General features: G+C 36.1%; 3 protein-coding genes across 3 annotated transcripts; 1 reads left to right on the top strand and 2 right to left on the bottom strand.

The window, feature by feature from the left end:
- The first annotated feature begins 381 nt into the window (after positions 1-381).
- Positions 382-3,851, top strand: cideb (cell death inducing DFFA like effector b). The gene is made up of 5 exons (XM_065248686.2): positions 382-589; positions 977-1,091; positions 1,693-1,842; positions 3,139-3,332; positions 3,477-3,851. The coding sequence occupies exons 1-5, from the start codon at positions 561-563 to the stop codon at positions 3,625-3,627; spliced, it is 639 nt and encodes a 212-aa protein (XP_065104758.1). The 5' UTR covers positions 382-560; the 3' UTR covers positions 3,628-3,851.
- A 198-nt stretch (positions 3,852-4,049) lies between these two features.
- homezb (homeobox and leucine zipper encoding b) lies at positions 4,050-8,921 on the bottom strand. Its single transcript, XM_065248680.2, has 2 exons — positions 7,187-8,921; positions 4,050-6,827 (listed from the first exon to the last, which is right to left on the bottom strand). Exons 1-2 carry the CDS (start codon positions 7,529-7,531, stop codon positions 4,992-4,994), a joined length of 2,181 nt encoding a protein of 726 aa, XP_065104752.1. The 5' UTR covers positions 7,532-8,921; the 3' UTR covers positions 4,050-4,991.
- Positions 8,922-11,605: 2,684 nt separating this feature from the next.
- LOC135730621 (butyrophilin subfamily 1 member A1-like) lies at positions 11,606-15,413 on the bottom strand (the record flags this gene model as incomplete). Its single annotated transcript, XM_065248521.1, has 7 exons — positions 11,606-12,178; positions 12,398-12,424; positions 12,525-12,551; positions 12,646-12,753; positions 12,910-13,179; positions 14,776-15,129; positions 15,335-15,413. Coding segments are annotated over 7 exons (1,425 nt in total), but the record flags the coding sequence as incomplete, so codon positions are not given.
- Positions 15,414-16,217: the final 804 nt, after the last annotated feature.

The following is a 16,217-nucleotide window of genomic DNA, read 5'->3' as shown; positions in this document are numbered from 1 at the left end:
TGTTTTTTAAATAATAGAGGTTTAAAGTGGCCTTATTTCATTCGTTGTCATCGTGAAGCAGAATTGTGGTTGTTTTTGAAAGGTTTCAAAATAAAGGCATTTTATATTTAGATTAAGGTGATGTCAAGAGGCAATTTCAGACCAATCTTCTTGATTCTTAAGCAGAATTTTTTTTTTAAACATATATAATAGTACTTACATTATTTAAACTAATTGATTGCCATCAGTGCCAGAAGAAGTTGACATTTTCAATCAAAGACAATAATAAGGTTTAATTCAGTAGCATTTGGGGGTCTACTCTACACTCAAACCTTCACTCCTACACACATACCTACCGTCATAGAAGAGACCTTGCCCAATGACACACACTATCAGACTTATCATCCAGCAAAGTCAAAGTCCGCTTGGCCACAACAACAGTACACATTTTACAAAAGATATTCTCCACCTGCTTTGACTCAGTATTACCAGTTTACTTCAAACAGTGATTTTAAGGTAGAAGGGAGTTTAGACAACTAAAGCAAAATAAATAGACAAGCAAGTGGACTACAGCACTTACCATGATGGAAACAACATCCTCTCTTTTAAAGTAAGTATATCAACATACTGATTTTAATTTGTAAATATTCAGCACTGTTATTTACAATACTCATCTTGTATGTAAACCAAAAACCACTTCAAAAAATATTTGTAAACATTAAGATAAAAAAAAGAAAAATATGTATATAGTTTTGTTTAAATGTTTCGTCAATGTTCTTAGTGTTTAGACATTGGCCTTTATGCCATCTTTCACAATAAATTTGTTTCACCCCATCGTCCCTCTAAGACTATCCAAATGGCATACAGTGTGATTACAGATGTATGTGCTCAGTCATCTTTCAGAGAAGATCTAGAATATTAAATTATGTTCTTTCCCATCCTGATTCCTTACTCTTAAAACCAACCATGTCCCTTAATTCGATCTCTTATTTTTAAGGTCAGTGTCTAGAAGGGTTTGGGCTCCTCCTCAGCGTCCATTCAGAGTGTGTTCCTGGAACAGAGAGATTAAAAAAGGTGTCACTGCAGGAACTTTAGAGGAGCTAAAAGAGAAGGTTAGTATGGTGTGGGATTAACTATTAGCATTGATTGGAAAATGTATTTTAAACAAGCAAAGGCTAATGCCTGAAGTTCAATTCAACTGCTCATGTCTTCCTGTTGCGCAAGATGTTTTTCCACTCATTCAAGTGGCTTCATCGCTTTAATGAAGGTTAACACAGAAACAGTGGGGTTTTTAAAATGGATGGCTCTTTCAGTTCTCCATTTTAGCAATTATAGGCAAATTATGGCTATACTTTAAGAAATGATAACATAGTTTTCATCACAAAATTCTCATAGTAACGTTTTCTTGTTTCATAGTTTTGATGGCTTAAAAACATCTGGAAAAATATAAAGAATGTGTCAGTGACTGTAATAGTGATGGTAGTTAATTATGCCTCATGTTTTAATTAAGGGGTAATATCTGTTATATAGAAACAAGTTTTCTAGAAATCCTACAATGACCTGGAAAACTATAGGGACCATCACAGACACATGCAAAACATCAAAAGGATGTACGTTTTATAATAATTTGCAGGGCCTTAAATATTGTATGGATGATTTCATATCAGTAAATATTCTGGCACATGTAAATGTGGTGTTATTTTTGTACCTCAGGCTGCCCAGGTTCTCTTGATATCTAATGTGCTGACCTTGGTGTGTGAGGAGGATGGGACAGAGGTTGACTCGGATGAGTTTCTCACTGTCCTACCAGACAACACCGTTTTTATGGGACTGAAACCTGGAGAGATCTGGAAACCTCATCCTGTATGTTTATTTCATATATTCAAATGACATCTAGAAATATTTGCTCACTATTCATTCTATTGACTATATTGGCTATAGAGTGCCGCAGTCATGACGTTCTTTTGTAGATCACAAATCCGGAAACTAGTTAGCATTGCTGCACTTCCCGTTCCCTCTTCCGAAAGTCATTAGGTTCTTCATTTACTGTAAGAAAAATGCAGCATGTAGTTTAAACAGCTTAATTATGCAAGTCAGTTCAACTTACTTTTTAAGTTTTGACTTGTGATAACTTGACATAACTAAGAAAAACAAGTTTACATTTTTTAACTTAATTTGTATAGTTAAAGTAACATAAAAATATGTTGATAAGACACATTTTTTTTTACAGTGTATTTTACTTTAAGTGTCTTTGAATATGTAGTTGCTAACAAGTTTCTACATGGGAGATGTTAACAGGGACATTAAAAATAATGCACCATTGGCACAACTCCCAAAAATTGAGATTTGTTTAAAAGAATTGTCATGAGCTTTGTGATGGTATCGTTGATGTCCAGCGACCATGGTGTAGTAAGAGCTTAATATTTGCCTATGGTAAAATCCTATCGGATTTTTGTTGAGGTAACCAGTGTGATGGTCACTTCCGGGTTGGCCTACAACATTGTCATCCCAGCAGCACACTATTGGATAATGAAATATCACCAACATTGAACCTTATCACACATCACACCATCAAATAGCAAATATAATTGGGTGTTTATGCCTATGACATAATAAGTAATGTGCTATGCTTATCAATGTTTTAGTCTCATGCTGTGGTTAAGTAATACACTAAGCATCACGTGTTTTTTATATTGATTGTGCAACATAATGGCCTAGTTTCACAGAAAAGCCTTAGCTAAAGCCTGGACAAGGCCTTAGTTAAATAAAGTTTTTTTTAAAGCATCTTTTATAAACATGCACTGTTAATGAAAACGTTTCATGTTCATTTAACTTTGAACAAACTGTTGCAAGTAATACTGTAATTTCTACATATTTTTTTACAGTGTTCCTTAGAAAATACCTTACTGGTGTGTATCTTGAGACAAATTAGTGTCATCGGCATATTTTAAGATCTGTTAATGCAACTTATTTTCAGTTGAGACAGCTTTGGGACTAGCTTTAAGTCTTTTCTGAAAAACAAGGGGTACGTGTTATTAAAGCCGGTTTGAAATTTTTAATTTTGTATAAAGAATGATCATTTTGTTCATAAAATCATCCAGCTGTGTCCATACGTCTATTATATTGTACAGAAGCTTATCTAATCTGTTGCTCCTATAGTTACATCAAAGGAGTGGTTATAAACCAGCTGACGACAAGCCAAAGACAGGAAGAGACATTGCTCAAGTCACCTTTGATCTTTACCGTACAAGCCCCAAAGATCTTTTTGGCTCACTGAATGTGAAAGCCACATATCAAGGGGTCTACTCTGTCAGTGCCGATTTCCAATGCCTGGGACCAAAGAAAGTCTTGAGGTAAAGTCATTTTCAGACTTTGTACTGCCATACAGATAATAGATACCCTAAAAGTAAAGTTTAGTGTCTCTGGTCATAAACAGATTTTATCAAACCTTTTATTCTCTCACCCTCATTTTCTTTTGATCTCTCTTTAACTTTAAGGGAGGCCCTTAAAATGATGTCAGCTCTCCTTCACGCTGCTGGTTACCTGCTGATCTCATCTGCTAATGTGATTCGCCGTCTCATCCAGGGGGCGGATTTTCTTGATGCTCAGCAAGGCAAACCTGTCGCTCACACGGCGTACTGGAAATAAACTAAGAGATGTAACTGTAGAGACACAACACTGTAAATGGAGAGATGTTTATCTTTGTGTATATTTTCTTAGACACTGATTTGTTACCGTTCCATTTGTAGATTGTTTCTTTGCTATGGAGATAACTGTATTTTAACCAGGAAAATGCTTGTGTTTCTATGAAAACAGACCTTTTAGAGTAATTTTAAGTTTTCTTTTATTATTTCAGGATTACTCAATGTATGCAGAAATAGATTCTTTGGTTTTTACCTTTTTTGGTAGTAAGTAGGTAGTAAGTCCGCTCTACTATCACATATAGTGAAATGTTTATTATTTTATGTGCTAGACTACTGTATGATAATGTAAATAAACTGATGTGTTCATGACAACGAATGGGTAAAACAGTAATATATCAAATTTAATATTGGAATGTTTTAAAATCTATTTATTAAAACCAAATTTGTACAAAGAGCTCGGGCACAGATAAGGACAGTCTCTATAGTCAATTCACTCAATGCATAGACTAAAATAAACTGTCATTTAGTACTACAAGGTTTTATTGATCATTTATTTAAAAAACACATTGGGTCGGTTTCCTGGACAGGGTTTAAGTTTAGTCCCAGACTAAAATGCATGTTTGAGTTGTCTTAACTGAAAACAGCGTCCACTTACATATATTTAAATATATCAGTGTCATTGTTTTGTCTCGGTATGCACACCCGTAATGTTTTTATGTAAGGTATTTTTGTAAAAACTACTTTAATCCAGGACTATTAGGACATTTATCTTAACCCTGCCTGGGAAACCACCCCATTATGTTTGGGAAAAATAATTAAGTAAAGAAATGAGTATGTTATATCAGCACGCTGTTTTCATCCAAGAATCCTTGTTTTATAGAACACTTTCCATCTAAAAACTGTAGTTCTGCTTCAAACCTTAAATACAATTGACCTTTGTAAAAGCAAACATCTACAAGCTCGAAGTGCAAATTAAACGTTAAAAAAAACATGAAATGCAAACATGCACTCGCTTTGTTGAATCACACTTAGAATCACAATGAATAAACCAATGAAACAAGCTACAAAACAAATACATTTTACAGTAATTCAGTGCATTGCTGCACGCTATTTTATTTCAATTACTTTTAGGTACATATTCTAATACTAAGTAAGTAGTTTTGATTCAAGTAAGATGCGTTTAGAGATACGTATTGCATAACAATGTTGTGAGAGGTGCCTGGATCATAGCATTAATTTTTGGGTGCCGAGACAGTTAAGGGAAAACAAAAAGGTTGAACTTTTTGTGTAACATCTTTGGCAGCGATGTGGAATTCAGCTTCCACCTATCTGCACAGCTACAAATGCCTTCATGAACTGACTTTGCTTTCAAGTCAAAAGTTCACCCTCGGGCACTACTGGGGTATTTTCTCTAAAGAGTTCAGCCCACGTAATGGGAGCACCACTTCCGCTTCCATTTATAAAAGCTGAAGCTCCCGAGCCCATGCCCCCTAGTAAGATTTTACTCCGCATAGTCTTCCCGCTCTTTTTCTGCTGTTGCGTTATGACCTCAATGATGCGTTGTCTCTCCTGCGAAGTCATCCATCGCATCTGATTGTGTTTGATGTGGTAACGCGTGTCTCCGTACCACTGAATAATCTCAGTTTTCGTCAGGCCCGTCTTCTGCTGCAGAATCAAGTAGTCGTCACTTGTCGGCCACTGGCAGAGAAGGAAGCTCTGCCTCAAAACTTCCAACTGTTCCCTGGTTTTCTTTCGAAGTCGCACATTTGGTTCTACTCGGGCTTGATGGAATGATGGAGAGGGCGAAGGAGAAGGGGAAGTGGAGCGTTCTGCCGATTGTTGCTGAATGGAACTTTTGCTGTCCTCAAACTCACCTTCATCACTTATTTCCTGTACGGTCTCATCTAATTGGTTACCTTTTTCCTCATTATCATCCACACCCACATCGAAATCAAACTGCTCCTCTGTGTTATCTGCCTCGCTGCTACAGAAACTGCCACCAGGTATAGATTCATCCCCTAGCTGTTGATCTTGTTGCATTGAGCGATTGTGCTTGGCAAGCTTGGCCAGCCAAGCTCGGCCATTCTTGCGAAGCTGGTAGCGGCTGTCTGCAAACCATTTACGAATTTCACGGCAGCTAAGTCCAGTCGCTTTTAGGAGGCGCTGGACTTCGGCATCAGAGGGCCAAGACTTCCGTACAAAACTTCGCCGCAGGGCCATCAGCTGAGCTTTCGTTTTTTTCCCTGGCAAGCTTTGGAAGGACTGGGGAAGCAGCTGAGCTGCGGTGTGTTGGTCATTCATTACCATGTATGGTGGTTGTCCATAGGAATTTAAAACCTGGACTCCGGTATTCTGAGGGGTTACGTTTGTACTGCCACTGTGCAAGTGGGAATTCATTTGAGGAACTCTGGTTAAAAATTCAAGACCATTATTAAACACAACATTTGTATTAGGAAACTGCCGAACACCGTTGCCGGACTGGGAGGTGATATTATTCTGGCTAACATTGAAGCGGTGTTGGTCATTGGTAGTGTGTTGAGAAACACCGTGGCTGGGTTTCGGTGTGTGGTCTCTCTGCTGTATGTGGGTCTCTGCCACAGCTGGCTGTTTTGAAACCTGCTGCATCTCATCTGGCCTTCTCCTGACATGTCCTAAGTAATCCTGCTGTTCGTGCTCCTCATCATTGAGATCCTCACAATCCTCGCCTGCTGTTCTTTTCTGAATGTGCCAAAGTTTGCGCCGTATGTCACGAATGTCATCATCACCCCAGCTGATTCCATAACGTACCCGTTGCATCATGAACCACGCTTTCACTCGGTCTGCTGGTAATGCGCACTTCCGAGCCAGAGCACTTGCCTCCTGCGGCGTGGGGTAGGGAAACTCGTTAAACGCTTCCACAAGATCAGACACCGCATCCAGTTCGTGGATCTGCTCGGAGCGCACCCAAATAAGCTTCAATCCTTCTGATACCAATGGCAGACAGACCAGGTTAGTCTTGTTATGGGTTGGTGTGCCAAGGACAGTTTGACCTCTGTGGCATGCATGCTTAGGCATTAATGCAGGAGATGAGCCCTGCGTGGCTTTGGGAACAGGAGAGATGTCCATCCTGTCTTCCTGTTCCTGGGCCTCTATGGAGGATGAAGTCTCGTTTGAGTCTTCAGTGGTATTAAGCGAAGCAGATTCGGATCCCTCGGATGTGGCTGCCTGAAAGTGAGAAACAGGAGTATGAATAAAAAAAGCATAAAAGCAAATGCAACATGCTAATACCACTAAAGTCACATACACTATGACTGAAATATAACTGACTGAAGACATCACCCTGCATTCACTTCTCAGACCCCCAGTCTTTGTGTTGGTTGTGAACACTACACAATTGACAGTAGACCCTTCCCCTTGGATCAATGTAGGATAACAAAAATAAATTTAATCATTATTTTCAATATAATTATTCTTCAAAACTAAATTCTCTAGGGCACCCAGTGGTTGTCTACTGTAGAACTAGATGATAATTGACGTAAACACACAAGTCATCCACGCAACTCCATGCACGCACTCAAACTTACTTTGTTATTAGCAGGAGTCGACTGTGACCTCGGCACAATCAGACAAGCTGTCTCCTCATCATCATTATCATCCACACCTCCTCCACGCTCCTCCTCTTGTGTATTACATCTGTCGCTCCTCAGCGAGCTTGTCTCCGGAAAGCTAGTTACCGGGTGAGCGGCGTGAAGATGCTGACTGAGGCATTTAACGTCTATCGCTTTATAACCACAAATCCGACACTCGTAAGCATCTTTAGTCGTCTCTTCGGTGTCTCCTCCGTTTTCCACCTCGATTTCAGTACGAGTCACCTGCTCTGGAGGTGAGGCGCGAGCGCTCTCGAGCTGCGGAGCTGCGCATCGCTCCATCGCTAGCTGTGCACGGCTGAGCCGAGACGTAATACATGCAAACACAACGATAAACTTATCCTTTACAGTAACATTTTCAGCTTGTAACGGTGTCAAAGATGCAACTACTTTCACTTCAATAGGTCAATTTTATCACGGAAAAGTTGGAAATAAAAATTCTAAACCATGGTCACGCTGGTCTGAAACAAAGACTGCTTAGCAAAACGAGCTAACCCAAGAGCTTGTCGTGTTGACTTCACACAATCGCGTTTAAAGTAAACCAATCGTTTCGGATGCAGCACGGTTTATTTTTCTTTCAGAAAGACAATGACTTAAGAAAGTTCACATTTAAAAGCGTATTGCCCTGGCAATCGCTATCGCCTTTGGGAGGTACTGCTGAGAGCTATCACACAGGTTTGATTTGTCGCATCCTTGAAAGTGAAGCTGGAGTTTAGTTTGCTTCAAAATAAAAGTCCCCTTACTCTTGGAAACACGTCAGGAAAAAATAAAGGAAATTTGTCTCTTTCATAAATCACACAATCCTTTCATATTTAGGAGCATGTATTGGTATTATTAAATGATCTGTAAAGCTATCAAATAATATAGTTAAAATATACTAATAAATATGAAAATACCTTCCACTCTTTTACTCTACTTACCTCACTTGGCCATCATTTCAGTTCATTAAAGCAATGGTTCTTAAACTTTTTCGGCGTGCGGTCCCCCTTGTGTACGGTGTATCCCTTTATGGCCCCCCAAAAGAAAATTTATGACATAATTTTTTTTAATTTTAATCAAACAAAACATATTCAATTATACAATGTGGTGCTGTTGGTTAGTTGGTTTATTTTTCTGAGGTTTAATTACACATAATGTATGATAAATTAATGTATTTTAGAAATTGTTAATGTACACATACAGTATAGTACTGTGGATTTTTACAGCAGTCTACTGCTAAATCTACAGCGATCTAACAGTGTAGGATTAGCAAAAAATAGTCAACTAAACTAAAATTGTGAACTAAATGCTTTTTTCACTCACTAAGTAAGACTAATTAATTTGGAGAAAATGTTTTTGCATTGTTAAATGTGAATTTTAAAAAGAATTTTAAATTGTGAAATTAGCTCAGTTTTAGCTCAGAGTTTTTGCATAAATCATGGCATTATGTGGTTTTGTTTCTGATTTCCTGCCTGACTGAGTTCATAGTTATTCAATTTATATTTTTTATTTTATTGGTGTAAAATGTTTGGTCTGTATAGTTCTTGAAAGTAATTTATATGTATTTTTTGTTTATTTTCAGTCACAATTATACTAAGGCACTTACAACAGAAGTGAATATAAACAGTCTATATAAAAAGACAGACATATATGTTTCAGCATCACAAGACAAACATTTTTCCGTTGACTTTTAGTGTGAAGAAATCGCTAATCTTGGGTGTGTATTAAAACTTCATTCTACGTCCTGAATTTTTCTTCCTGTTTCTTCTACCCAGATTGTGATTCTCTTGTCTTATTACGCTAATGTTTCCTGTTTATTGTCTGGTCTTGTTAATTCCTGCCTTCCACTCTGAATAGCTCATCCATATGCCCTAATCCCTTTAAGGGTTTACCCTCCAGAGTGAGAGATTCAAAGGGAAGGGTGTATGGGACCAAAATGTAAAGTTAAAGGAATGTTTGTATTCAAACTGATCATGAGCCCCATTCACTACCGTTGTAGGAAAAACAATACTATGGAAGTGAATGGGGTTCATGAACGGTTTGGTAACATTGGTGACTCGAGTAAGTCAAATAATTTACCATCAGCTACGCATTGAGTTTTTTCACTTAAATAGTTCATAAACCAACAAATTACCCGATTAGATAGACCAACACTCTTTAGTATGCTTAACAATATATCATGGTCTACCATATCAAAAGCTTTGGATAAGTCAACAAAAAGGGAGGCACAATGATCACCTTTGTCAAGAGATTCCACAATATCCTTAAAAACGTTCAGAGCAGATGTTATGGTACTATTTTATATGAAACCCGGACAGGATCTCATCATCATTGAAATAATGTGTTAACTGTTCACTAATAAAACGTTCTAGAATTTTGGACAAAACACAAAGCTTTGAACTGGTCTAAAATTATCTAGAATAGTTGAAACTCCCTCCTTTAATAACAAGAGCTGAATTGGGATAGCACCAGTATTAAGTAAAAGATTGCATTGATACCGGTAAGTCAAAAGGGGAGAGATAATATTAGCTGCTAATTTCAAGTAGGATAAGCTGCAGTTGCTGACTTTGGTTTGCATTTATTTCAACTTAGATCATTTAGTTGATCATTTAGATAATTTAGTGGGCTTTCCTTGTAGCTTTTAAGAGATTGTCTTGGTGCTGTCTGTAGCTCTTATATATAAATACAGCTGCGGAAAAAAAAATAGGAAACCATTTCAATGGTCCCTCTCAGTTTTTATAGATTTATTATTTATAGGTGTTTAAGTAAAATTTTTGTTTCATTCTGTCCACTACCGACAACATTTTGGAAAAATAATGTTTTATTCGGATTTATTTACTGAAAAATCAAATGGGGAAAACGTGGTCAAAACAACAAAAAAAGATGCAGTGTTTTTTGATTGTCAAAAAACAAATTCATTTTTTCCACTAAAAAAATACTACTATTTTACATATATTTTAGAAAGAATTCAAAAATTAATTTGTCATTTTGGAAAAACCCTGACTTTTAGTCAAATCTTTCATGAGTCTTCTTGTTATGATCTCAGTCTTTTACATTTGCTGTTGGGTGACTTTATGTCACTACCGAGGTTTGCTTTTGTTGAAACTCAACAGACACTGGACTGAAATGGTCACAATCCATCTTGAAATGATGATTAAGTCAAAACTGGAGTGGTCTCTCTAATTTTTTCCACGGCTGTATATGCTTGCTAACCACACTACACACACATAATTTCAGTGGTCTACAAATGAGCTTTGTAGTTTTAAATGATTTGCATTTTCTAATTAACAACGACTAAAGTTTTAAATTAACACCAATGATAATCATTTTTAATTATTGCTAAGGCAAAATGAATACTGGCCATAAAGACTTGAACATTTTACCATGTTTTAAGCTTTGCTGTGTAACCTGGCTGCAGTGCATGCATGGATATGCATGTTTCAGAAATGTGTTATTAAATTTCTATGTGATCAGAATGTTTGCCTGGTGAAAAAAATACTAAATGCATTGAAAATGCACTGAATGAGAGACCCAAGAAGACACATCTACACTCCAGAATATCACAGACAACCACACTTAAAGAAACGCTTACGCAACCATATAGGGAAACATTGACCTTGTATAATGGAAGTTAATTTTAACAGAGTTAAAAATTTTGACTGCTGTATCATTTTAACATAAGAATGCAGACCTTTTTAATATACTATACTGTCTAGTGCCATTAGAAAATCTTCAGTGTTCTATTGATTCAGTAACTACAACCGTCCAAATCATGTACACTTAAACTCTGATTTTGTTTGTGCAGACGATATATAGAGAAGAGTTCATTTTTAACAGATTCCAGAGGTTAATAAAGCACTTAAATTGCTTGACCAGGTCCTGACCTTGTTGAACTTATCCACCGTTATAATGGTGCTTTGTTAAATCTGCTCTTGCTACACATAAAAAATTCATATAATTTACTCAATTTTTTAAGGTAAGTGGTTGCAATTAATTTATCGAAGCTACATTTAAACAAAAGTTTTTTGTTTTGTTTTGTTTTTCAAATTTTTTTGTTTAAATGTAGCTTAAATAAATTGATTGCGACCACTTGCCTTAAAAAAGGAGTAAATTGAATGAATAATTTTTTTCAGTGATATAGATATGGGCTCAAACTGAACTGAGTTGAGTGCAATAGTTCATTAACCACTACTGATAAATCCAGTTGAATGACATTAAAGGATATAAAGTACAATGTATTTTGTGTGTTTTCTCCATCCTAAATCTACAGTACAGATTTAATGTATTTTTTATTCTAATATAAACAAAGCACATATCGTTATTTATGTATTTAAAGTAAACAGCTGACATTGTTTTTAAAGTTATTTATTTATTTTTGTATATTTTATTGTTAGGGAATTAATCTGGTTTGACAATTGACAGGTGAAATACTTAAAGGGGCTGAATATTTGTGTTTCAAATTCGTACATGGGTTGAGGAATGGATAGAGTTTCTCAGTAAATGACTGTCCAGTGTAAGAGTAGATATGAGAACAGGACTCTACATCATAAAAGGAGACCAGACCCTCCTCATAATCCACAAACACACCCACCTCCTGTGGCTTCACTCTCAGAGAGAGAGGTACAGTGGGACCAGCACAGGCGCTATATTTGTTTCCATTTCTCAAGCGTACTGTCCAGTATCCATTCTGAGGACTCAACTTGACCTTTCCCTTTCTGTTAATGGATTCTCTGGCGATTCCCAAATCCCACTCTGTTTTTCCCCTCACCATCACTTCAAAATAAAACCTTCCGGAGGAGAATCCCTCTTTTCCCAGGACATTACCACATTTATTAAACCGCTCTGGGTTGTCTGGGACATTCTGTTTGTTTTCTACACTTCGCACTTGTTTCCCATCTTCAGACAAGATCAGATATCGATGAGCAGTGTCTGGATCCAATGTCACATCCACTGATGGAAGTCATGAAAGGAATTTGTAGAGATTACAAGATTAGTTGTGAGAATGAAATATTGAATTGTGGTGTGTTAAAATACAACAAAATAAACTGAATGAAGTGAATTTAGCTGTTAGATTTTGATATGATTTAATCCATTAATTAAAGCAAACTTCCTATATGCGTCTATCTCAGTAAAAGAAAAAATGTTAAAAGAACATAAAACTTTCCTTACCTGCGTATTTTTTTATCTTTAGGATCTCTACAAAATGTTTAAAACAATATATACAATACACATTTAATTATTTATGCTTTCATGAAGTATGTTTTTTAATTGAAAAAGCATTAATGTTTAAAATTACCTTCATGAATCTTCCGATGGTATCGAACTAATGATGACACAAAAAAGACAATTATAATGACACAGAATTCCAGTGGTATTGCAATACACACATGCATTAATTTAGGATATAAATGATTTACCTCTTCTTCTGTAAACAAAAATAGCAATTACTACTGCAGCAAACACGCTGAACACAACCATTATTGATACCAAAATGACTGATGTCCTCCAAGCATGAAATATTTTACCTGCAATACAAACCATAGTAACATGCAACCAATTTAAAGATATATGAAACTACTATGTATACAGTACATTTAAACATTAGCTATGAAACAAAGTATATTACCAAATATTGACTGAATGAGATTTGAGATGAGTTATATATCAGAAGATAAACATACCTGAGATAGTGATCTCAGTCTCCAGCATATGATGGTTCAGTTTGACTCTGCAGTGATACTTAGCATCACTGTTATGTACAATAATTCTGTGTTTCAAATTGAAGCCCTTTGAATCTTTGTGTTTCTCTACAGTATCAGAAATTATGCTGCCTTCACTGTCCAACCACACAAGCTCAGGTTCAGGGATCCAGCCTTCACTTTTACACAGCAGATGAAGTCCTCCTGAATGATCAAATTCTTCTATAATGATCATTGGATGAGTGCCTATAACTACAGGTAACAAAGAATGCAAATTTATGGTCATTTTGTACACTGTAAAAAATGTTATCTGTTACAGTCCCGTTTTGTTTTGCTTTGTTTTCCTCAGTCATCGCTCTCCGGACTAAAATTCCCATCACTCTTTTCACTTTCTCACCTGAACTGCATTTGCTATCATCCTCACCTGTCAATTATTATCAATTATGTTCATTATTATTGTCTACTTATACCCTGTTGTTTGCCTTAGTCTTTGTCTGTTGTTGACAATGTCAACGTCAGTGTTGGGGAAAGTAAGTAATGCATTACAATATTAAGTTACTTCCAAAAAAGTAACTAATTGTGTTACTTTGTTACTTTTCATGGAAAGTAATGCTTACTTTACTTTTTAGTTAATTTTGCGTTACTTTTTCTTGGCTGAGGTTTGATCTCTTCCAGGCCTTGCAGGTGTTTTTTATGACTGAAAAGTTTTGCATTCAGAAATTGCATATTTCATCACAAAAATGTCGAGCTCTGGCCTGCCATCTCAGTTTACTGTTCCCACAGAGGCGTGTACGCATAGAGTGCATAATGTAACTACGTTTAGTTTAATTCAGTAAAAAAAATTTAATCAAATTAATTAAACTAAAAAAGTAACCTGCATTACTTTTTTTGAAAAAGTTACTCAAATATTAATGTGTACATTTAAAAAGTAATGCGTTACTTTACTTGTTACTTCAGAAAAGTAATATTATTACGTAATGCATGTTACCCCCTACACTGGTCAACGTTAATGTGAATTTATTACCTGTTATCCCATTAATTGTTTATATTTATTATTATACTATTTTTGTTACTTTAACTTTAAAAATTAAGTAAAACAATTTCAACTTGTTTTTCTAAGTTATGTCAACTTATCACAAGTCAAAACTTAAAAAGGTAGGTTTTATTGACTCTACAACATGATTTAACAAAGTCGTGTTATAGTCACAAAACTTTTTATTAATTTATTTGTGTCCATGGTACGAAATTCAGCTTTTTCGTGCCTTGAGCACGAATGTCTTTTTCGTGTCATTTTATGTATTGTTTTCTAATTTTTTCCCACTATTTTTAAATCATTGTCACTTGGGGTTAGTTTTGATGTTTAAAAATGTAACTGAAAGTGATTTTAACCCCAACCCCAAGCGACAATGTTAAGAAAATAGGAAAAAACAATGAGAAACGATACATAAAATGCCACAAAAAGAAAGCCCTGCCTTCACCGTGGACATGAAAAACTATTTATAGAAATTTGTGTGAGTGAAATGAAAAAGACATTTGTGCTCAAGACATGAAAAAGCTGAATTTCGTGTCATGGACACAAATAAATTAATTAACGTTTTCGTGACTATAGCACGACTTTCCGTGCATATTTAAGTTGTTTAAGTATCATATATTTTTTCACAGTGTAATATCTGTACAGTACATTCCAAATATACAAAATGTTAGCCAATTTATTTCGGCCTAATTTCTACTGTGGCTTCTTTGTTTGTTGCTGGCGAACAACAAAAATGTCTGACAAGTTTATCAAAATAATACGTTTATTGAAAATGTGGTTAGGCCTACTAAATTGATTATACACGTTTTGCCCACCTTGAACTTTGAGAATAACCTTGATGTCATCATACCAGGATTCAGACTGAATAAAACACTTGTAAACGCCCTCATCAGAGACTTGGACTGTTGATAGTTTGAGTGATAAGTTTCCTCTTTGTAGCTCTTGATGGAGAAGCCTTGTTCTCCCCTTGTAGGCCTGACTTTGCGCTGTAGTTCGGTTTTCATGAGCTTCATATAGATACACTACTGAGTTTTGCTGGTCGGGTCTAAACCACTCCACTCTCAAGTCCACAGCACTGGTGATGGGTTTAATGTAACAAGGCAGAATCACATCTTCACCAGCAACAGCGTAGAGAGGTGCCGCAGGTCCTTTTAAATGATACTGCTCAGCTATAAGAGAATATAATTCAGACCTTAGTTTTTGGTGTATTCAGCTCAGCATATTTTTACTGTACTCATTTTAATATACACAGTGTATTTACACATAAAACACTTTCTCATTTTACTTCTGCCCTTAAAGTTGCAGCTCCACAGATCGACTCCAGGTTACAAAGAAGTTTAGCTATTGTTTTTTTTCATGGTGAGAATAGATTACCTGATCTTGACTTTGTAATTCCACAAAAAATTAGAGAAACAAAAACAAGCTTCCTCCCTGAAACAAACAAATGGTTTAATGTATAAACATCATGTTATATACAGTATTACTAATAAGTTGTCTCATGTGATTGATTGATACGTCTTAAAACACTTGCCTGATCTGTCCATTGTTGATGAAACTTTAGAATACTTTCTAGCACTTTCATTTTAAAAAGAACCAGTCAAACCAGAAACGCATGCATGCATGCACACGCGTGCGCGCGCGCACACACACACATTTAGCATTCTGGGCCCGGTTCCCCAAAACGTTCTTATCGCTAAGTAGTTCTTAACCTATTCCTTAACCTCTCTCTTAACTCTATGGCATGATTCCCAAAACGTTCGTACGCTAAGTATATCTTCTGTAAGTCACACTTTCGTAAGGTTGGTCTGGACCATTCGTAAGCTCTCTCTTAGCGTTGTTTGAGCGCAAAACGCTTTCGCCGCAGTCTTTAGAAATCAGCGCAGCGCAGTACAAGTCAAACTATGGTATGCTGACAATGATTTTATGTTATGGACATTTTTAAGACTTATAATAAAATATGTTTGCAATGGATACAGGACTATTTATGCAGTTGACTTTATTTGGTATCAGAACTAATGAATCAAAGACGGCGCCGGTGTTTGTTCCTCTTTGAAGTCTGTTCCCTCTATGTTTATAGCGTTTTCATCACGTTACATTTATAATTTATTTAGAAAGATTAAAGATTTCAATTGGTTATACTAAAAAGCAATAATATCATGTATTCTATTACAATTTATTAAATATTTCATATGTGACAGTTTTATGTCTTTTATCATAGCCTGTCTTTTTCTTTTCTTTTTTTCTCTACTGTTTGTTT

The sequence above is a fragment of the Paramisgurnus dabryanus genome, chromosome 2, assembly GCF_030506205.2.
Source record: "Paramisgurnus dabryanus chromosome 2, PD_genome_1.1, whole genome shotgun sequence".
In the NCBI taxonomy this organism is placed as follows: Eukaryota; Metazoa; Chordata; class Actinopteri; order Cypriniformes; family Cobitidae; genus Paramisgurnus; species Paramisgurnus dabryanus.
This window is presented reverse-complemented; position numbering and strand designations above follow the sequence as displayed.